Below are 23,970 nucleotides of genomic sequence, written 5' to 3'. Positions count from 1 at the left end.
TGAGGTTTTAAACAGTCCTCCTGCTCTGCTCTCTGACTGACCAGACAGACAGTCTCCGGCTGGCTGGTTGGCCGGCTGATTGGGTGAGACAGACACCAACTGCCACACCGCTCCTCCTGGTGGAGAGTACTTGTCGTGACCCACATATTTTCAGCGGGGCCAGGAACTCCTTGAGAGTGGAGAGAGTGGAGGGCTGTGGCTCACTGTAGTGCTGCTCCACGGGTCAGGCAAATGCCAGGGTGGCCATTTGAAGGGGGTCAAGAGCAGGTAGTCAGACTCGGGGTACCATGCCATGAGCTTAGACTGCTCAGTCAGGCTCTGGCTCTTGTCCGGCACGTCTTTTATCCTTCATGTCTGTCTGTCTGTCCATCTGGAGAACGCAAATAAGGACAGTAAATGAGGTAATTACCGGGGCTGCAGCTCTGCAGCCACTCTGTCACAACACACACACACACACACACACACACACACACACACACACACACACACACACACACACACACACACACACACACACACACACACACACACACACACACACACACACACATTGGAATAGGTTAATGGAATGGCAGTCTTGTCTATGGACCAATCCAACTAGAGAGATTAGTTCTATAGCAGACAACTGCAAGGAACATTACGTTTGATAAGAGTACAATAGATATTGAATCACTGTTGAATCTGTTGTCGCTGTTTTACTAAAATGTTTTGAAATGATCATCTGTATGTAAAACATTTACATTTTGACGGATGCTCTTACATCCAGAACTTGGATTTATCTTTTTTACCTTTATTTAACCAGGCAACTCAGTTAAGAACAAATTCTTACTTACAATGACAGCCTACCAGGGAACAGTGGGTTAACTGGCTTGTTCAGGGGAAGAACCACATATGTTTTCCTTGTCAGCTCAGGGATTTGATCCAGCAACCTTTTGGTTACTGGCCCAACACTCTAACCACTAGGCTACCTGCCGCCCCATTTTTAAGATTGCTAGGTGAGATAACCACATATCACAGTCAAATATACAGAATATGAACGTTCCATTCCAACTAAACAATGGATTTACAGCGGTTTGCCATTTCTATTTTTTTCAAACACATCTAAAATCTATGAATTAAACATCTGAGAACAGTAATATTTTACACACACATGAAGGTAGCCAGAAGCAATCATTTCTGATGAGAAAACACAAATGTGAAAAATGTGTGGATATAGCGTTTTGGAAATAAACTCTTCAAATATTGATCATGGCACCCTGTGCCAGCATGGGGGGTGGGGGTACTTGTCCCAGTTAATATTGTATGGGCTTTTAAAATGGCACAGAAAAAGCTTTGGGTACCAGACGAGTGCTGTGCTGTCCTTAATGCCTGACTAGCTCTAGGATGGCTTATGTTCTTCTTATTTCTGTCAGTCCTTTACATAGAATGTTTACCTAAAGTGGAACATATCGTGATTTTACTCAAGTATGTTTTCCTATAGAATCACAGGTAATTCTACCAGAAGACTAAAGCCCCTTTATTAATTTTTGTCTCGCCTTTACCAATCTCCTTCCCTCTCTCCCTCCCTCCTTCCCTCTCTCCCTCTTTCCCTCCTTCTCTCCCTCCCTCCCTCCCTCCCTCCCTCCTCCCTCCCTCCCTCCCTCCCTCCCTCCCTCCCTCCCTCCCTCCCTCCCTCCCTCCCTCGTCCCTCTCTCCCTCCCTCTCTCCCTCCTTCCAATTTCTCCCTCCCTCCCTCCCTCCCTCCCTCCCACCCTCCCTCCCTCTCTCCCTCCCTCCTTCCATCCCTCCGTCCCTCTCTCCCTCCCTCCTTCCGTCTCTCCCTCTTTCCCTCCTTCTCTCTCTCCCTCCCTCCCTCCCTCCCTCCCTCCCTCCCTCCCTCCCTCCCTCCCTCCTTCCCTCTCTCCCTCCTTCCAATCTCTCCCTCCCTCCTTCCTCTCTCCCGCCTTCCCTCTCTCCTTCCCTCTTCCTCTCCCTCTCTCCCTCCCTCCTTCCATCCCTCTGTCCCTCTCTCCCTCCCTCCTTCCCTCTCTCCCTCCTTCCAATCTCTCCCTCCCTCCTTCCCTCTCTCCCGCCTTCCCTCTCTCCTTCCCTCTTCCTCTCCCTCTCTCTCTCCCTCCCTCCTTCCCTCCCTCCTTTCCTCTCTCCCTCCCTCCTTCCCTCCCTCCTTCCCTCTCTCCCTCCCTCCTTCCCTCTCTCCCTCCCTCCTTCCCTCTCTCCCTCCCTCCAGTCCTGTGGATACTCAGCGGTAGCTATGTGAATGTATTAACAGGTGAAACAGTGACAGCACCGTCACCACTTCTCTGTGCCTTTTGAGTGGAGAGATGGAGCCCTCTTTACAAGACCTTGAGTACAAATAATGTTAACTGGACCCTGAATGAAAGGACACTATTTCCCAAGGTCTCTGTAAAATTTTACTATGTCCTGACTTACCCAACTAGTTACATCCCTTGACTGGGGCCCGGGGGCTCTGGGTGGACCAGAAACTACATTTAAAAGCCTTTTATCATGCAGCCCTCAATAGGCATTCAGCATTCACTCTGCCCCGTTGCTCTCCCTCACGTATTGGCTGAGCTGGGCAGGGCTGGTTCTTTTTAGTGTGTATGTGTGTCATCATCTCAGCCTCTCTGACAGACGAAACCACCATCCTTGGGGCCAGAGGAGGGGCCACAGGTGCAGGATAGGGCTGGGCGATCTCTCTGTCACTCGGTCCCGCAGTCATTGGCCTTGACATTGTGTGTAATCAAACAGGCCTTTAAAGAGCTGTAGGTTGATTGGTCGCCACTGAAACGCTGAGGACATACATACTGGTATAGAGATGGATCTCTGGGGACTCTGGGTAGTGAAGTCCTTCATTCAAAGACCCAGACCCAGGCTTCTTTCATAAGACCAGCCAGGGGGAGAGGAGTGATGGCTGTAGAGGACGAGAGGGCAATAGGGGAAACCACAGGCCAGAACTTTCCCTTCCCCAACAAGAGCTTTTTCCTGTCAACCACCAGAGTTTTTTTGTTGTTGATGAATATATTTGTATTACGTTTTCACAATTATTCCTGCACGGTAACATAATATACAGCTGGACAGTAATTCATACTACAGGAATGTTTCTTTTCTTGCCCACCCACACACTTTTGACCCCAACCCTTCACCCAATTTCCCATCTACCCTCTCCCCCACCCGTACCTCCACCCATCTCTTCCCTATGGCTGGGAAAAGAGCAGACAGGTCAACATATTGTACATAATAACAAAAGAGCTTTCTGTCCTCCCTTCATCACGTCAGGAAGCAGAGAGCTCTTTGAATGGAGTTAACTCAACCAGCCCAGTTTTCTTCACAGTAAATAGGCTATTACTCAGAGTTGTTAAGTGGGCTGTGAGTTTCACTCCATTATACAAGAGCAGTTCAAACCAAGGACGTCATACGTACAGTATATGATCACAGTAATATTTATGATACATATAATGTCTATGTTTCAGAGTTATTGCAACAGAAACGTTGTCCAGTGTAAATGCTGCACATGCCAAGACAAATATGTCATATGCAGCAAATGATGTCTATGGTTCAACCTCATGGCAATAGAATGTAAACGCGGTGGTCCAGACGGGTAATGTGCCTGACTGCCAGGAGACTGAAGTGAAGCCGAGCTGAGGGAAGGTCAGGGTGATGGTAGCATCCTGACGGCCCAACGCCCGGGATGTCAGAGCCGGAAGTAGCAGCTGCAGCGCGGTACGGCTGGGGAGGAGAGGAGCGGCTCTGCACACCTGCCCGTCTGGTCTGCCCTAGTTAAAGGGGGGCAGAAGAAACGTTCTGGGGGGGTATGCCATCCCTGTAGCTCCCAGGGGATTGGCCTCGTCAATGAGAGGCTAGCTGGGAGGATGTCACTGTGCTCGCCTCCCTCGCTTCTCTTCCGCTCGCCCTCCCTGACCAGGGACCACTGCTGTACGAGCCCACAGCCTGAACACAGCAGAACTGGCCTCTTATTCGGCCAGGGATTCAAATGCAAGGAAGAGCCTGACTGTTTCTATGTGACTGTCTGTGTGGTTACATCAGGCACAGTGCACATGCAGTACTGTAGCAATGAGTGTACCAGTCTGCCACAGGCATGGTCAGTGTTCTGAATCCACCCCCTCATAGTGTTGACTTGTACAACACTTTGAGAAAGCTGTTAGATGAGGTCTAGTTTAAAGCTGTTACATTGGAGGTGTAAGTCAAAGTGATGGGGTTTCTGTGCCGCTGCTTATGGAGTGCACATGCTGCACATGTGGGGCCGATGGAACTTTCCAGAAGAAGAGAGCTTGGAGCTATGCGTTAACAAATGCTGAATATAGTAAGCCTACTCTGATAAGACAGAGATATAGGTCACTGACTTCAGTGTGCATGTTAGTGCCACTCAGGCCTTGCACTGCACACAGCACACCACCCTCTGGTGCAAACGTCACAATGAGTGGTTGTGTGTGTGTGTGTGTGTGTGTGTGTGTGTGTGTGTGTGTGTGTGTGTGTGTGTGTGTGTGTGTGTGTGTGTGTGTGTGTGTGTGTGTGTGTGTGTGTGTGTGTGTGTGTGTGTGTGTGTGTGTGTGTGTGTGCAGAGCTGAGGTTTGCATGCAGAGCAGCTCTGCTCATAAAGCACCAGGACGTGGTGAGTCGTTATCGCCTGACTACCTGCCATTTTCCATTTGACGGTTTCACCCACAACCTCCTTTATTCACCTCCGTCTGCGAACTATTACGGACGGCTCTAACTGCAGCTCTCAGGGCTGACAGACATTGTGTCCCCGTGTGCTACAGGAGACAGGCAACTTCCAGTATCTGCTTCTGCGTACTGAGAGTGAAGGAAGGGAGGGAGAAGGGTAGTGTGCTTCTTGCCTAGAGGCCTGCTTCGGCAGCTGCTGCTGTGTTTTGCATGCCATGGAAGCAGTGAGGAGATTTGCATTACTGGGTTGGGTGGAGTGCAGCTGGACCTTGGTGAGACCAGGGCAGGGGGATCATGGGAAAGGGCCTGGCCGGGGAGGTTCTGCCTGAACTCATCCAAGCACAACATCATCAACGTTAACGGTCCTCAACATGATCCCTGCCTGGGGAGGTGCGTGCACACACACACCTACACACACAGACACGCACACAGACACGCACACAGAGACACGCGCACAGCTAAAGATGCAGGACTAATTGCTCTCTAATTTAAATAGTATGGTCCAAAGCCGACTGTTATAAAAATCCACACTTCCATGACATCAAACGTGCCACAGCGTCAACCATGGAAAATAACAACATTGCGGCCGGCACAGACTTAGCCATTTTCCCCATGATTGGTTGTTGTGTCATATTCATTTCATGCTGAGATGATACTAATATTCCAAAGGTGGAGATTGGATATGCAGGGGAGGGCGGGGTGCTGGTGTAACTTCTAGAAAGGACCTTGTGGAGTGGAAGGTTCTGTGACCTGAGTAGTAGGAGCAACGGGGGCCAGCGGTCCAGTGCGGTCCAGTGGTCCAGTGTGGTCTAGGGGTCAATATAATGATGTGTTTCCTCCCAAGGCTGATTTCATCTCAATTTGGGTCGCGGTTCAAAGCCTTTTTTTCAGTAGCCTGGCTGGCATCCTGCAATGGCCCCTCTGCTTTGAAGCCTAATGGGGCTGATATACTCATGCAAAAAGAGGGCTTCTCTGTGTGTGTGTGTGTGTCTGTGTGTGTGTGTGTGTGTGTGTGTGTGTGTGTGTGTGTGTGTGTGTGTGTGTGTGTGTGTGTGTGTGTGTGTGTGTGTGTGTGTGTGTGTGTGTGTGTGTGTGTGTGTGTGTGTGTGTGTGTGTGTGTGTGTCATTTTAGTGCTAATTACAGAGCAAAGACCTCTATCTCTCTCTGGGGGGGAACCGAAAGCTGTACATTTTTGGGGGAGGGGTGTCAAATCTGTGTATATGCAATAACAGCTTATCTCCTGCAGCGGAAAGTTACAAAGTAGTTTTCCATAAGCTTGGCTATTTGCCGGATGCATTTCATACTGGAAGGGGTGTAGAAAAGCAGCATGTCAGCCAGAACCATAGAATCTATTTTGTGTGTGTGTGTGTGTGTGTGTGTGTGTGTGTGTGTGTGTGTGTGTGTGTGTGTGTGTGTGTGTGTGTGTGTGTGTGTGTGTGTGTGTGTGTGTGTGTGTGTGAGATCCTGTGCATCCCTCATCGTAAAGTTCCTAGCCTCCTACCTCTCTAAAGTGAAACCCCAGGCAGTTTGAAGAGGGAGTATTGTGCTGACTGACCCTAGTTCCTGGCCCATAGCTCAAGCTCCCTCTCGCCGCTCAGCACACGCTGTCCTGCCCAGTGCTATCTTCTCCAAGCAGGCGCCTCAATGGTGCTTTGGTAAACCACGATAGATGGCCCAGCTCATTGTGTTGAAGGTGTCTTTGTATGTGGAATGTAGCCCCTCCTTCTCAGACACTGTGTTCCACCTCTGCCCCCCGAGACCCCAATAACCACCATTTGTGTTTACTGAGCCCTCTCCAGTGAATGTGATATTCGCTTGAGAGGCTACTGCTCTCTGTCTCGCTCTCTGTCTCGCTGTTTCTTGCTGTCTTCCCTTTTCTCTCTCTCTCCCTACTCTCTTGCTCGCCCTTTCCCTCTCTCATTTGTACTGTCTTGTCTCTCTCTTTTGATAGTGCGATATCCCCTGTGTAAGTCTGCCACTGTGAAACAGCCGCGTCCCAGCTGTTTCTCACAGTGTTAAACCTGCCATCTCTTTCACACATAGACAAGGGAGGCGGGTCTGTGAGGAGAGGAGTCTGAGGCCCATGTGGAAAATGTGATCCGATTCCCCCAGCCGTTGCCCCACCAAAAGACACCCCCGGTCCCATAAAGCCCTGCTCTTTTCCACATGATCTGTTCTCCGGGCCTGTCCAGCAGGCTCCAGGCCAGGCGTTACGTCTCTGTCTCTGTCTCTCTCCCAGGCTTCTGCTGTGCTGCCTAGAGCCCGCGCTCCTCTGCTCCTCTCCACTCGCCTCGTTGTCATGACCACCGCAGGCAGGAAACGCTGGGAACTCGGCGAGGGGCTCTCGGAGCAAACTGGGGACAGAAATGTTCCAGGATCAGCCTAAAGCTCAGAGAATTGCTGTCGCGCCATTAAAATGTATCGCTAATAACGTTTTATGATGAAGTAGAGCGTCTCTAGTTTGTGTATGTGTGTGTGCACGTGCATGAGTGTGCTTGTACGTGCATGCATGTGTGTGTGTGTGTGTGTGTGTGTGTGTGTGTGTGTGTGTGTGTGTGTGTGTGTGTGTGTGTGTGTGTGTGTGTGTGTGTGTGTGTGTGTGTGTGTGTGTGTGTGTGTGTGAGACAGCGTCTCCAGTTCACTCTCTAGTTCACTCTGAAGTCACAGTGCGTTTCCCTTGTTGGGAACTGAGGCAGTCTGCCTAGTAATTTTAAAGGCTCATCAGAGACTTCAGCTCAATGGACTGCACTATAACCTAACTGGTGTAATGTAACAGAGCTCAGGGTGGGTCCACTGTAAAATGTATAATTTTCTAAATAGTTTGTCAGTTGTTACACTCGTATAACCGAGACGGTGTTTTTCTTCCTGTTCAGTGTTCAATCAGACCCAGTTATTTATCGGTGGCCCTCGTGAGGTGGCCCCTTGGCCCCTGTGTTGCGTAAAGGCCCCGGAGTCTAGGAACCGGGCTTTGTCGTTATCAACTAAATATCCACCCGGAGACGAACAAGGGTTGCTCTGACTCTGTGGATATTTACGTTGATTTTATCTTTCATGGCGGCACAATTGATTCCACACTGGGCCACCGTAACCAAGACCCATCCTCTTCCCCAGATTATCCTCCCCTCCCCCGCCTTTTATCCCAGAGGCCAGACTTCCCGAGATCAGTCATCCCGATTGGCTCCTGCACGGCTATCAGTCAATTAGCTCTGCCCCCCCCCCCCCCACACACACACACAGTTAGCACTGAAATGAACAGCGTGACTGCCAGTGCCATTTGAAGGACAATCAAAGAAAACAAAGTCCTTGAATCCAACTTTTTTCAAAGCTCCTCTAAACAAGCGAGGAGTTTGTATTAAAGGCACAAAGCTGGTCTGAGATCAGTGTAAAATAACATATCAGAGAATGACAGGCTGATTGATTAATTTATCTTGGGCGTAGCGTTGAAATAAGGCTGCTGGCGTTGTAGTCTAATTAAATAATGTTTGTTTAGGGGATGTTTTTAATAGAGCTGCCTAGTTGTCTTATGTTTTGGTAGGGTTATCTGCTGCTCCTAACACTGAAGTGCCTGAGTCGAGCTCTTCTAGCTAGTCTAGCTCTTCTCTCCATTACATTGGTCTGTTCTCCCTGAACACATACTGGGTGGGAAAAGAAAGTGAATGTCACTCATTTGTTTGCTGCTTCCAAATGAGATATTTAACTAAAGCTAATGTTACATCGACAAATGTTCGTTTGACATGGGACGGGATTCAATCCAAAACGAAAGACTTTCAAATGCAATTTCCCAGACGGTCACAGAGATCATGTTCAACTCGAGCAGAAATTAACTTCAATGGCAGTGAACGGGCCTTTTGTCTGTGTTGGTTTCAAGCTCATCATGGACTTTTTCCCGGTTAGAGACAAGGTGTGGTCAATTCCATAGCTCATACAGCTGACCCCCCCTTGTCACATTAGTCTGGGTCTAACAATGCTATATCTCTCTGTCCTCAGAGCTCCAGAAATCATCCTGGGCCTGCCATTCTGTGAGGCCATTGACATGTGGTCCCTGGGCTGTGTCATCGCTGAGCTCTTCCTGGGCTGGCCCCTCTACCCAGGGGCCTCCGAGTACGACCAGGTAGGTCTGAGGGTCTGCTCGTGGGGGGGAAGGGGGGGTGCATAGGTGGGTGACAACCAGGAAGATGATGCCTAAATGAGAGAGAACCTCCAAGACAAGAGCTAGAAGAAGTTGTTTCTGAATGCTACTTTAAACAGGAAATGTGAAAGTTCTCAATTCAAAACACCATTTCAATCTATCAAGGTGTGCATTCTACATAAGTGGCATACGAAGAGTCACTAGTCCACTTCTTGACGAGGACTGATATATCACTACAAGTCATGCTTACGCTGTAGTAGTGTCAGTCAGAGAGGAAGGGAGAGGTTTAATGCTTAGTAGCAGAGCTTTGCAAATTAGAGCTTTGGAAATGAGATAATATGTTTCAGGACTGGAGAAAAACAAACTGCTTGGTTTGTTCTGAGAGACAGAGCAATACTCGCTCAAGGCTTTCCCATAGAGCAATAAAAGAGAGAGGTGAGAGAGCGAGAGATGGAAGAGGAGGAACAGAGAGAGAGCGAGAGAGAGAGAGATAGAGATGAGAGGAACAGAGAGATCTGTTGCTCTGGAGCACCAGAGCGCTGCTAATTGGTGCAAGTGGTTCAGTGGCATCTGCTGGAATAAACAGAGGGATCAGGAGCTGCCTGTTTGTCAGGAGGAGACGAGACACTCCTACACACACGCGCGCATTCGCGCGCACACACACACACACGTGCACACGCACATGCGCACATACACACACATGCGCACATAAACACAACCAAGTAAGTTAGTCTACGCCTGGTGTTTACGAAGCATGTGACAAATACATTTGATTTGAACCACACACACACACACACTCAGGCCTCATCCCGGTCACTCACAGAACTAAACAAATCATATACATTTTTATTAGTTACTGTACATGCTTTGTAAACAACAAGTGTAGACTAGCAATGAAATGCGTACTTACGGGCCCTTCCCAAAAATGCAGAGAGAAAGAAAATAGAGAGATAATAGAAAATGAAAACACGTAATAATAAATACACAATGAGTACCGGTACTAATAACTTGGCTATGTACACGGGGTACCAGACACAAGCACACTGGCTCAGAGTTACATACAGGAGTTTTTACTGGGTAGGTCACATGGTGGGCTAAATCTCATGACCGTAGTCGTGAATCATGGCTAGGGCCAAGAGTTTTTCCTGACGATATGACCTTGCCAGATTGACCCTGCTGTGAAAATGTGCCACAGCTAAGGCCTAACACACTGGGATTTTATCAGTAATGGATTATAGTGAATCTGGGTCTGAGCATATTCCCTCTGCAGTGAACATATTGGCCAGATGTGATTATTTGAGTGTTATCACCCTAAATATTTGTGCCAGCAATAATTTTCCAAGTCTGACTGACTAACATTTTCAGTCAAACAAATTTGCGCCTTAAAGGGCAAAACTAACAATATCCAATTAACCGTGCCTTATGTTGCACGTCTGCATTTGAATGCTGTTTGGCTGATTGTGTTTGAAACTCTGAATGAAAAGTTGATGTGTTATTTGATATTTTCTCCTCGTCCTCCTGTAGATCCGGTACATCTCTCAGACACAGGGGCTGCCTGCGGAGTTCCTCCTGAGTGCAGGGACTAAGACTACTAGGTTCTTCAACCGAGTCACAGACTCTACCAACTACCCCCTGTGGAGACTGAAGGTAGGCCTCTATTACAGACACACACACACACACACACACACACACACACACACACACACACACACACACACACACACACACACACACACACACACACACACACACACACACACACACACACACACACACACACACACATTGAGAAACACTAATTACGATTGCCCTGTTGCCGCGTCAAAACTCTTCATACACATCAAAAGAGGAGTTGGGTTTCAGTGGAGTCGATCATGTAAAACTGTATTTGCCCACCAAGTGACCTACCCAGTATGTCAATGATGTATTAAGTGCCTTGCAATAATTGTATGTGAAAAACTCCTCAGGAGCTGATTGGCTTGATCCCTTCCTACTGCAGCTTTCTGCCCCCCTCATTGTAGAACCTTTGACCTAGATTTTTTATTAAACAATTGCTTCTGGTGGTATCCCTAAGACCTGTCTTCCCCCTTCACAAAGCTGGAGTTCCTTCTGACCTAGATAACTACCGCCCAATTTCTAAACTATCTTGCCTTGCAAAAATATTAGAATCACTGGCAAACTCTCAGCTAATAACCTTTTTTGCTCTTTGAATTATACTCTTAATGTGTACCAGTCTGGTTTTAGAGCACAGTTTCAGCATCTACACTTACATTATATATTAAATTGCTTAGATCATAGGAATCTGCCATATTTTTAGACCTTTTCAAGGCTTGAGATTGAAAAGGCTTGAGATTGTCGACCATCCCCTACTCATTCAAAGGTTGTCTGAAATGGGCCTCGACCAGGCGTCGTGCAAGTCAGACAGGACACAATGTGTTTTTTCTGATGGTGTCAGGTCAAGTTACCTCGATATTCCTAAAGGTGTCCTCTTTACTATTTATACTATATAAATCATATTGGTCTCTCTGCAAAAACCTGTAACATTCATCTGTATGTAGATGAGACTGTTATGAACGCTATTGTCCCTATGGCTGACCAGGCTGTTGGAGCTGCAATTTTAGATTTTTGTCACCTTGCAGAAAGTCCTTGTTGATTTAAAATAAATGAATGCGGGGGAAAAACGAAATGTATGCTGTTTTCTAATTCTCGTAGAAATAATTAAGATGGTCTACACATTGATGCATTGGGTAGTTGTTTGATCAAGCCGGTTCCCGCCTATAAATATCTGGGCTTTTGGATTGAGAATAATTTGACTTATAAAAAAACGTACGTATGAGCTAGTTAAAAAGCTGCGATTTAATGCCTCTGCCTAAACAGTCAACTTTCCTGCCAGTTCTTGACGATGGGGACACCATTTATGGGAATGCAGCAGCCACTACTATTAAATCCTCGGATGCTGTCTACCATAGCACGCTTCGCTTTATAACAGGTGACAGTTGTAATACTCACCATTGCATCCTGTATCAAAACGTTGTCTGGTCCTCATTAAACTCCCGTAGATCACTACATTATTCCCTCTTTGTTTACAAAGCTCTACTACACAAGCTTCCGACCTGCCTCACTTCACTGTTAAAATGAAAAAATATGAGACAGCCAACCCGTTCACAGGGATGGTTAACTCTCGAGTTTCCACTAGTACGTAACGATCTAGGTAAATCCGCCTTCAGTTTCAGTGCCCCCATTTTTGGAAACGCCTACCAAACTCTTGACTCTCTGGTGTCTCTAGAGCAGTTTAGGACTTTAATGTTAAATTAATTTAGTGATAATTGCAACTGTTTGGATTTAGTGCAAATAATTGTATGTGTGATGTTTGAAGCTGTAGTGTTGATTCTGTAAATTCTATTTTATTTTTATTAATCATTTTTAATTTGGTGTATTGTTGTCCTTAGTCCACCATTGTAAATGGTCTCAATGGGTACTCCTGATTAAATGTGTTTAAAAAAACGAGCTACAGAAACCCAGTGTGAGGCATTGACAGGATAGACTCATCGCTGGCTCCAAAAAAAAGTTGCTCTATTCAGGCCACTCAATAAGGTGCTGACCTGTTCAAGCACCAGCCTTTCCCCCCTTTGGGATTACTTTGGAGTCATGCAGTGAATCTGCAGACATATTTTTACTGTATTGAACATCCTGACCCCACAATACCAATATCTCAGCTGGATATATACGCCCTCACCGCTCTACTGCACTTAGCAATATTCTCTCCCAAGATTGATCAGCTCTCCTTGGAGACTCACCACGAGTCCGTCCCAAATGGCACCTCACTCCCTATAAAGTGCACAACTTTTGACCAACGTGCCATTGTCTGACACACCCCATGTCTTTGTTCTTATTCATACAAAATGAGGCACAACAACATACCACATTGACATCCAATAGTGTAGCTCCTTGCAACGTTGACCTTTCAGTAAGTATAGAGGATAACACCCTGTCTGTGTGTGTGTGTGTGTGTGTGTGTGTGTGTGTGTGTGTGTGTGTGTGTGTGTGTGTGTGTGTGTGTGTGTGTGTGTGTGTGTGTGTGTGTGTGTGTGTGTGTGTGTGTGTGTGTGTGTGTGTGTGTGTGTGTGTGTGTGTGCTCTTAAGTTATACAAGAGGCTGTCACTGTGTGAAAAGGTAGAGATAAGTTATTACCTTGTATATTAGGACACGGCTACAGCCTCATATTTGTCCATGGTTGTTGGCAATGGAAAATCAGATAGCTAGTAACCGACAACTTTTTCCCTTTCGCTGAGACAGAAACAGGGATAGGCCTGTCAGAGTGATTGCTAAGCTTCGCTTCGACCTTGGCTTGTCGTGTATTTCCATTTTACAGCAGCCGTGATAATGCTGATACTGTAATTAAAACGAATACAGCGTGTTTGGTCAGAGAGTTTTCCTCAGATAATAGGTCTGTAAGATTAGTGTGTGTCCACATACTACATGTGGGTGTGTGTGTTTCTATGCTTACACGTATGTCCCTGCTTTTGCCCATACACACATTTTGTGTGTGTGTGTATTTTATTTTATTTAACTAGGCAAGTCAGTTAAGAACAAATTCTTATTTACAATGACAGCCTACCAGGGAACAGTGGGGTAACTGCCTTGTTCAGGGGAAGAACAACAGATTTTTACCTTGTCAGCTCGGGGATTCGACCTTCCGGTTACTGCCCCAACTTTCTTACCACTAGGCTGCCTGCCACCCCAAAAGTGTGTCTGCGCCGGTGTGTGTGTTTCACCACCCCAGGCCTGCTAGCTAGCTCAGTCCTGCTGCCGATAAACAATAGTGCTCAGGCCTGCTAGCTAGCTCAGTCCTGCTGCCGATAAACAATAGTGCTCAGTCCTGCTAGCTAGCTCAGTCCTGTTGCCGATAAACAATAGTGCTCAGTCCTGCTAGCTGGCTCAGTCCTGCTGCCCATAAACAATAGTGCTCAGTCCTGCTAGCTAGCTCAGTCCTGTTGCCGATAAACAATAGTGCTCAGTCCTGCTAGCTAGCTCAGTCCTGCTGCCTATAAACAATAGTGCTCAGTCCTGCTAGCTAGCTCAGTCCTGCTGCCTATAAACAATAGTGCTCAGTCCTGCTAGCTAGCTCAGTCCTGCTGCCTATAAACAATAGTGCTCAGTCCTGCTAGCTAGCTCAGTCCTGCTGCCTATAAACAATAGTGCTCAGTCCTGCTAGCTAGCTCAGTCCTGCTGCCTATAAACAATAGTGCTCAGTCCTGCTAGCTAGCTCAGTCCTGCTGCCTATAAACAATAGTGCTCAGTCCTGCTAGCTAGCTCAGTCCTGCTGCCTATAAACAATAGTGCTCAGTCCTGCTAGCTAGCTCAGTCCTGCTGCTTATAAACAATAGTGCTCAGTCCTGCTAGCTAGCTCAGTCCTGCTGCCGATAAACAATAGTGCTCAGTCCTGCTAGCTAGCTCAGTCCTGCTGCCGATAAACAATAGTCTGTAATGAGGGACATGTAAATAGAGTATTTTCAGAGACTAGAGGAAGTCTCATGGGAACTGAATGGAACATCTGTTTCTTGTCTCCACAGACACCCGAGGACCATGAAGGAGAGACAGCGATCAAGTCGAAGGAGGCCCGGAAGTACATCTTCAACTGCCTGGACGATATGGCGCAGGTTCAGAGCACTGTATATACAATACACACACATGCACGCATGCACACACACACACACGCACACACACACACACACACACACACACACACACACACACACACACACACACACACACACACACACACACACACACACACACACACACACACGCAGTGGAGCCCCTTGCATATGCAGTCGCAGAGGGGAAATGAAACTGGCTGTGCTCTGACCGAAACCCTTCTTCATTTCAGATTATTTTCTTTCTTCTTATTTTCTCTAAAGCCACCTCTTAATAAATGACAGGCTGACATCGTAGTTGAGCATTTGGTCAACTCAGTCACAGGATTTCCTGTGTGTAGTTTGTTTTCTTATTTAAGCTGGGTGAATGTTGTGGCCATCACCTAACTGGACACGTCTGTGTAGGACAAGTACAAAACGAGACAGAGAAGAGTTGCAGCGTGGGAACCAAGACAATAGCCTTTAGCCCTTAGCTAGGTCCTATTCATTAGGAAATCGTTTTTAAAACATTTCACAAGGAAAAATGTAAATGAGGGTTTCTTATTGGACAAGTCCAGGTAGTCCCTGCCTGTTTCAGTACATTTTCTTCCGTTTGGTGCCCAATGAACAAGAGCCTGCTCTCTCCAGTGCAACATTTACAGAGAGAACACCTGTGAACCCATTTGTTTGGTAAAACAAAGAAAGGATGCATTACAATGTTTACGTAACCAGGAAGTGACTCATACAACTAAACCCTGGTGTAGAAAAGCACTGTCGCCAAACGGCTTATATCTTATGTGATCCTTCTCATAACACGTCTCCTCTCCCCAACTCTCATTCCGATTGCGGTGGGAAAGTTGACACAGACCTATGACATTTTGCAGATGATGATATGATAGTGTCTCTGCCCATATTTTGTTCTCACTGTCACCCGCCCAAACATACTAGTTTTAACAACACGCATACTGTAACGTACATACCGGTAATGATGGAAACCGTGATACATTTCCCAGGCATCTAAAATGTCTTGTTCCTTGAGGGGAGGATAAAAAGCTGTCAACGTACATGACAGATTAAGTCAGGTAAAATCTGATTGCAGTTTGCTCCGTACACCACACACACACACACACACACACACACACACACACACACACACACACACACACACACACACACACACACACACACACACACACACACACACACACACACACACACACACACAAACAAATCGTCTGGCACGTTAAGCCCTTGGGGTCGTCCACCTCATGCGGACCTACAATTGTTCACTTCACTGATGTCCCATCTGGACTATTAGAGTTGACCCAGTGCCCAGCCAGAGTGCTCCATGTCTGGCATAGTGTGCAGGCCCAGCGGAAGTGGTGCTCGGTGAAGTTAGTGCCTCTGCCTGGGCTAGTTTAGGAGGCCATACCTCCAAGCTGCTCCTACTCCCAGACACACAACACTGGTCTAATGAAATCAACATGCCAGGACCCCATCCAAGACACACACAGCACAAGAGGTTGTGGTAGCACCTTAATTGGGGATAACGGGCTCGTGGGTAATGACTGGAGCGGAATCAGTGGAATGGTATCAAATACATCAAACACGTGGTTTCCATGGTTTCCAGGTGTTTGATGCCATTCCATTCGCGCCACTCTAGCCATTATTATGAGCCGTCCTCTAAGCAGCCTCCACTGACGCACAAGTAGGCAGGCACACACACACACACACACACACACACACACACACACACACACACACACACACACACACACACACACACACACACACACACACACACACACACACACACACACACAGGTTACTAAAAGAAACAGAAAGTAAAAAGAGGAGCCCAGTCCTAATTGGGAGAAGAGCTCAGGCCGAGTCAGAATCTAGGGCCAGATAAATAAGTTAGCAGTGTGGACATCTGTCTTCATTTGTATAATGGATCATATCTGAAGGCACAGAGGGACTGGAGAGAGAGACTTGGGTTGATTACTGGGACGTCTGCCAGTGGTGACATTCTTGTTGCTTCCACACTGTCTTGGGAAATGTGGGGAGAGCTTAAAGTTCTGGAGGACCCATCTCCATTTGATCTCTAGTTAGCACTAGTTAAACTGGATGCAGCCTGAATGGAGAACTAGATAGACGGAGGCCAAGACATTTTAGTCGTGGCTGTGTTTTCCCCAGACACAACTCTGCGACCCAGCATGACGTTACGGTAGCAGTTGCTGACAGTGAAGCAATGGCCGAAAGACAAGCTCCTCACATTCAGTTTCACTACTACTAACTACTCTTCCTTTCCTCTAAGTAATATTACTGACCTCAACTCAGATGGGATGCTGTTAGTTGTCCAACATTAAACCTGATATTCTATACTAGGGTTGTGAGGTTGTTCTGTACACATCGTAGTCTTGGTTAACTCCACCTCTCCTCAGGCACAGGCAGCCTGATGTGTCCCAGTGCTGCTTGGACATCTGCTGTCGTGTCCTCGTGTTCTCCAGTGACATGTCATGTCACAGCTCCTCAGCATAGGAATAGACACACTAGATTCTAGATGATATTTCTATAATAACATCTGCTGTCGTGTCCTCGTGTTCTGGAGTGCCATGTCGTAGGTCCTCGGGAGTTACTAGATTCTAGATTCTATTTCCATGATATAATGTCTCTGAGGCCAGAAATATCCATTGACATGCATATACAGACACTGCACTCGTCATGTAAACTACACTGAACAAAGATAGAAACACAACATGCAACAATTTCAAAGATTTTACTGAGTTACAGTTCGTATAAGGAAATCAGTTAATTTAAATAAATTCATTAGGACCTGATCTATGGATTTCACATGACTGGGAATACAGATATGCATCTGTTGGTCACAGATACCTTAAAAAATAGGTAGGGGCGTGGACCAGAATACCAGTATCTGGTGTGACCACCATTTGCCTCATGCAGCGTGACACGTCTCCTTCACATAGAGTTGATCAGGCTGTTGATTGTGGCCTGTGGAATGTTTTCCCACTCCTCTTCAATGGCTGTGCGTAGTTGCTGGATATTGTTGGGAACTGGAACGCACTGTCGTACACGTCGACCCAGGGCATCCCAAACGTGCTCAATGGGTGACATGTCTGGTGAGTATGCAGGCCATGGAAGAACTGGGACATTTTCAGCTTCCAGAAATTGTGTACAGATCCTTACGACATGGTGCCGTGCATTATTATGCTGAAACATGAGGTGATGGTGGCGGATGAATGGCACGACAATGGGCCTCAGGATCTCGTCACGGTATCTCTGTGCATTCAAATTGCCATCGATAGAATGCAATTGTGTTTGTTGTCCGTAGCTTATGCCTGACCATACCATAACCCCCCCTCCACCAGCAATGTTGCACTCTGTTCATAACGTTGACATCAGCAAACCCCTCGCCCACACGACGCCATACTGCCCGGTACAGTTGAAACTGGGATTCATCCGTGAAGAGCACACTTCTCCAGTGTGCCAGTAGACATCGAAGGTGAGTATTTGCCCACTGAAGTCTGTTACGACGCTGAACCGCAGTCAGGTCAAGACCCTAGTGAGGTCAACAAGCACGCAGATGAGCTTCCCTGAGATGGTTTCTGACAGTTTGTGCAAAAATTCTTCGGTTGTGCAAGCCCACAGTTTCATCAGCTGTCCGGGTGGCTGGTCTCAGACGATCGCGCAGGTTGAAGATGCCGGATGTGGAGGTCCTGGGCTGGCATGGTTACACGTGGCCTGCTGTTGTGAGGCCTGTTGGACATACTGACATATTCTCGAAAAAAAGGACGTTGGAGGCTTACAGAGAAATAACATTTTAATTATTTGGCTACAACTCTGGTGGAAATTCATGCAGTCAGCATGCCAATTGCAGGCTCCCTCAAAACTTGAGACATCTGTGGCATTGTGTTGTGTGACAAAACTGCACATTTTAGAGGGGCTTTTTATTGTCCCAAGCACAAGGTGCACCTGTGTAATGATCATTCTTGATATGCCACACCTGTCAGCTGGATGGATATATTGGCAAAAGAGAAAGGCTCACTAACTGGGATGTAAACAAATGTGCGCACAATATTTGAGATAAATAATATTTGTGCGTATGGAAAATGTTATTTCAGCTCATGAAACATGGGACCAACACTTTACATGTTGCGTTTATATTTTTGTTCAGTGTATAATAGGACTATGCTCAATTTCAGAGCTTTTTGTGTTGTGTGCAGGATAAAGAGAAGTGATGATTATACTAAAAGTATTCTACTGCTTTGCTGCTCTTTGACTTTATGATCTAGCATACTCATAGAGAGGTCTTGCTATGGCTCGGCATTCAATCAATTCACTACAATAGAATGCATGCTGTTCTCCGTAACATTAACATGTATACTGTACATTTCTGCTGTGCTAAAATGCTAGAATGGAGTTAGATTGCCTCCGTACACATACATAGGCAAGGCGACACATTCGCAATTCGACTGAGTGCGTTTCCCAAAGTAATTTTTCCCTCTCGCGGAGGACAGCGTGATTATTTTCCCCACCTCATTCCAGAGATTATTCCTTTATCACGGCGAGTGGAGATGTGCGAGGCAGGGAGGGGTTAGGGACGGAGTCTGAATAACTTGCGTAGGAACGAGAACTCAATCATATTGTTTGGCGTTGACTGGCAGTACATCAGATAGCCCCTGAAGCAGGGCTATAGGTAAGCTGTATCTTTATGAAAAACGGGCCCGCTATCTCAGCATAGCAATCGCAATAAACAAGCACGCTTGTCCCCATCTGTGTCCCTGTCCCCCCAACTCAGACATGCCACTGAAGGCTGTGGGCTGCTCCAGAGCGGCTCTGCCTCAGTTTATACCTCCCCCTCTTCCTCTACCTCAACCCCCCCTCTGCCTCAGCTTCTACCTCTGCCTCTACCTCTACCCCCCCTCTGCCTCAGCTTCTACCTCCCCCTCTGCCTCTACCTCTCCCTCCCCCTCTGCCTCTATCTCTATATCCCCTTTGCCTCAGCCTCTACCTCCCCTCTTCCTCTACCTCCCCCTCTGCCTCAGCCTCTACCTCCCCCTCTGTCTCTACCTCTACCTCCCCCTCAGCCTCTACCTCCCCCTCAGCCTCTACCTCCCTCTCTGTCTCTACCTCTACCTCCCACTCAGCCTCTACCTCCCCCTCCTCAGCCCCTCTGCCTCAGCCTCTACCTCCCCCTCTGCCCCAGCCTCTACCTCCCCCTCCTCCTTTCACCCTCTGCCTCAGCTTCTACCTCCCCCTCAGCCTCTACCTCCTCCTCAGCCTCTACCTCCCCCTCTATCTCTATCTCCCCCTTTGCCTCAGCCTCTACCTCCCCCTCTACCTCCCCCTCTCCCTCAGCCTCTACCTCCCCCTCAGCTTCTACCTCCCCCTCTGCCTCCACCTCTCCCTACCCCTCTGCCTCTATCTCTATCTCCCCCTTTGCCTCAGCCTCTACCTCCCCCTCTTCCTCTACCTCCCCCCAGCCTCTACCTCCCCCTCTTCCTCTACCTCCCCCCAGCCTCTACCTCCCCCTCCTCCTCTCCCCCTCTGCCTCAGCCTCTACCTCCCCCTCTGCCTCAGCCTCTACCTCCCCCTCTACCTCCCCCCAGCCTCTACCTCCCCCTCCTCCTCTACCCCCCCCTCTGCCTCAGCCTCTACCTCCCCCTCTTCCTCTACCTCCCCCCAGCCTCTACCTCCCCCTCCTCCTCTCCCCCTCTGCCTCAGCCTCTACCTCCCCCTCTGCCTCAGCCTCTACCTCCCCCTCTGCCTCTACCTCCCCCTCTGCCCCAGCCTCTACCTCCCCCTCCTACTTTCCCCCTCTGCCTTAGTCTTTACCTCCCCCTCAGCCTCTACCTTCCTCTACCTCCCCCTCTACCTCCCCTTTACCCTCTTTTAATAAGCAAACGGCAACACATATCGGGTTAATTCTTCGTTTATTTTGCTTCTCAGCAGTAGATAAAAATCTCAGCAACGGCGCCAGTGGAGTTTTGAAGCGGCTCCGCTCTTTTCTATGAATACCAGTGTAAATGTTTGTAATGTCAGTAAGGTGCAAGGGTATCACTATGCGCTGTGACACTGATGTTGACACCCTAACTGATGAAGCCTTCATGTGTGTTTATAAATAGTTCTATCCATGGGAAAGGCAGCAGTGTTTTTCCTGTCGTTCGCAGCAATAGTACAGGCTGCCTCTGAAATGGCACAGTATTCCCATAGGGCTCTAGTCAAAAGTAGCGCACTATTTACAGAATAGGGTGCCGAAAGTAATGCACTATATACAGAATAGGGTGCCGAAAGTAATGCACTATATACAGAATAGGGTGCCGAAAGTAATGCACTATTTACAGAATAGGGTGCCGAAAGTAATGCACTATATACAGAATAGGGTGCCGAAAGTAATGCACTATATACAAAATAGGGTGCCATTTCAGACACAGCCTCAATAAATACTTTAAGATCAGGGGAAATCTGCGATTGCTACATCCATTTTTTGACTTTTAAATGTATGATATATACCCATTGATTCTTGAAGGCTGTAACTTTTATAAGCTTAGTTAAACTTATGAGCTTAGTTAAATTATCTTACCCCATCTTACTCAAATGTGAGCTTGTTTTACTCCTTTGTTTATCAACAAAATGATTGTAAACAACCCCTCTATAGCCTCAAAATATGGTTAAAAATGTCATTTTGAAGGTCAGTCCTTGTATCTATAACTCTGTCTATGCATTTAAGAGCAGTTACATTTCTCCAGCCCCATCCTTCAGCTATTTACCATATCAGTGTTTGGGTCAGGCTTTGTTATTGTTTGAACTGCAGATTGCCCCTTTAAGGTCTGAAAATGTCCCTCCGAAATGCTAATCGCTAATGCTTATTCTGTATGTTGTCTGTCTGCAGGTGAATATGACGACAGATCTGGAGGGTAGTGACATGCTCGCGGAGAAGGCAGACAGGAGAGAGTTCATCGACTTGTTGACCAAGATGCTGACAATCGACGCGGACAAAAGGATCACCCCCATCGAGACCCTCAATCATCCCTTCGTAACCATGACGCACCTCCTCCCCCACAGCACACAGTACGTCTATTCGAGAGATTCCACCCCGTATCTCATGGAGATAGTTAGATAGCGAGAAGATAACTGGGCAAAAAGTAGCCTAGTAACTGAACTAAATCGAAATGAGGCAGGCTTATACTCACCTCTCTCTCTCTCTCTATCTCTCTCTCTCTCTCTCTCTCCCCCTCTCTCACTCCAGTGTCAAGTCCTGCTTCCAGAACATGGACATCTGTAAGCGTCGTGTGGGCATGTACGACACGGTCAACCAGAGCAAGACCCCCTTCATCACCCACGTGGCCCCCAGCACCTCTACCAACCTCACCATGACCTTCAACAACCAGCTCAACACTGTGCACAGCCAGGTACCTACTGTGCACAGTGTGGAGGATTTTACCTCACAATTCATACAACCTCAGCTACTGTCGGTGGTGACCAGCACTATCCATAACCAGGACATGTAGCAAGCTAATGCAGTAATGAAGCGTATGCACTACTACCCATGTGCAATACACACTGCAAACAATGTGTCATTAGGACGTCCCCGGGATGTAACGAAATGGTCTGTTAAAGTCGTCAGGACATTGTGTCATGGTCCCCTGGGGGTTTCGTCTAGTTCCCGGCTGGTCCCGGGGACGTCCCAGAGGACATTCTTTGAGACGTTCTGTCATGGTCCCCTTGTCTAGTTCCCGGTTTGTCCCGAGGTGGTTTTTTTTCGATGTTCTTTGGGACATTCTGTCATGGTCCCCTGGATATTTTGTCTAGTTCCCGGTTTGTCCCGGGGTGGGTTTTTTTCGATGTTCTTTGGGACATTCTGTCATGGTCCCCTGGAGATTTTGTCTAGTTCCCGGTTTGTCCCGAGGTGGGGTTTTTTCGATGTTCTTTGGGACATTCTGTCATGGTCCCCTGGAGATTTTGTCTAGTTCCCGGTTTGTCCCGAGGTGGGTTTTATTCGATGTTCTTTGTGACATTCTGTCATGGTCCCCTGGAGATTTTGTCTAGTCCCCAGTTTGTCCCTGCAAGATTGACTTAATCAAAACATTAGGAAATGTAGCTGGCAAAATTCTTTCTACGATAAACATTAGAAATTTGATGGCCATGCATTATTTTAGCAAAAAAGACCTTGTAAGCTAATTTAATTATGTGTGGCTGCTAGCCAAATAGCGTTACACTTTTCTGATTAAAATTAAGCTATTTTTGACTATTTTTTTGCACTGATTTATTTTGAGTGAAAGAAAACTATAGTTTCACGACGCTGGTCACTACTGAAGCAAAAAAGAACACTGTTGACTTTCAATAAAAAACGCAGGTGGAATGGTCCTGAGAACGTCCTAATAAGGTCCTTACATGGTCCTCAGTGACGTCCTGGGAACTTACAGGGAAGTAGACAAAGGTCCCTCAGAGAACGTTTCCTTGGCACTATCACAAATGTTCTTAGAACGTTCTCGGAACGCCAGAGGGATAACGTTGCTCCGAAACCCTTAAGGGACCTAATGGGAACGTCACCTAATATCCTCAGGACGTCCCGTTTGCTGGGCAACCGCTAGATGGCTTGGTTAGTGTGTTTTTTCAGGCTAACACTTTACACAGCACAGTACGCACAATCAGCCCACATCTCTTTATTTGAAAGCAATGCATTGACCATTTGCAACAAAACACTCCACATTAAGGCCAAGACAGCCAAGCTAGGTGTCTGTCTGTGCCTCAGGCTCATTGGGAACTGTCACAAACTGCTGAAGAGATACATGACAAACTTACACTTCCTGCTTGGCTTGCAGTTTAGCGCTTTTCAGGCCTTCAATATCCCACCAGCGGGCTTCCTCCTCTTCCTCCTCTCCTCCTCCTGTTTCTCTTCATTTTGCTTTTGGAGCTTCAGCACGTAGGGCTTTGTGGGGTGTATGTGACTCTAAACTGCTGACTTTTTGCTTCTCCTGGAATCATGAAATGGCTGCATACTTACATTTTTCAGATTGTGCTGAATTAGATTTGCAGCTCTCGTTTTTTCTGGCAAACAGTGTTCTTTATCACTAAACATATTGACAGGCACAGAACCCACTCTGTGCAGGACGAGGTAAAACCTAGACTGCGCTGTAATAAATAGCTTAACGCTCATTTTTCTACTTCGCCATCAGAGCAACTTGGTTCTGTGTGGTATGAGCAGCGCTAAGTAAGTGATTTATTTAGCCGGAGAACATTGAAATGTCTTTGAGTTTTTTATTTGCAGGCTCTCTCTGTGTTGTGTATGATAAATGCCACACTTGCATATTGATTAACTCCTCTCCCCCGGTGCTCATCGAGCTTGCTAAGATGTGCAAAATGAAAAATGAACGTGCCGTCTCTGAATTTTCAACCACTCAGGCTTAATGAAAAGACGCTAATTAATCCGGGTGTTGTCGAACAAATAGTATTTGAGTTAAGACCTGAGCGCACTGGGTGTCTTTAAAAGCATTTGT

At 47.2% G+C, this 23,970-nt stretch overlaps 1 protein-coding gene across 7 annotated transcripts in view; it reads left to right on the top strand.

Annotated features, from left to right (window-relative positions):
• Positions 1-23,970, top strand: part of LOC129866835 (homeodomain-interacting protein kinase 2-like) — a 95,772-nt gene that overhangs the window by 55,086 nt on the left and 16,716 nt on the right. For 5 of the 7 annotated variants that reach the window (XM_055939801.1, XM_055939805.1, XM_055939804.1 and 2 more), the window contains exons 3-7: positions 8,672-8,795; positions 10,338-10,460; positions 14,387-14,485; positions 21,363-21,541; positions 21,720-21,882. In XM_055939801.1, the coding sequence (XP_055795776.1) occupies positions 8,672-8,795; positions 10,338-10,460; positions 14,387-14,485; positions 21,363-21,541; positions 21,720-21,882 (688 nt within the window). The remainder of the gene's footprint in view (positions 1-8,671; positions 8,796-10,337; positions 10,461-14,386; positions 14,486-21,362; positions 21,542-21,719; positions 21,883-23,970) is intronic. The other 2 variants (XM_055939806.1, XM_055939802.1) reach the window with 1 other exon arrangement.

The sequence above is a fragment of the Salvelinus fontinalis genome, chromosome 12 (assembly GCF_029448725.1).
Source record: "Salvelinus fontinalis isolate EN_2023a chromosome 12, ASM2944872v1, whole genome shotgun sequence".
NCBI lineage: Eukaryota > Metazoa > Chordata > Actinopteri > Salmoniformes > Salmonidae > Salvelinus > Salvelinus fontinalis.
The sequence above is the reverse complement of the archived record's forward strand: the minus strand, read 5'-3'. Positions and strand labels throughout refer to the sequence as shown.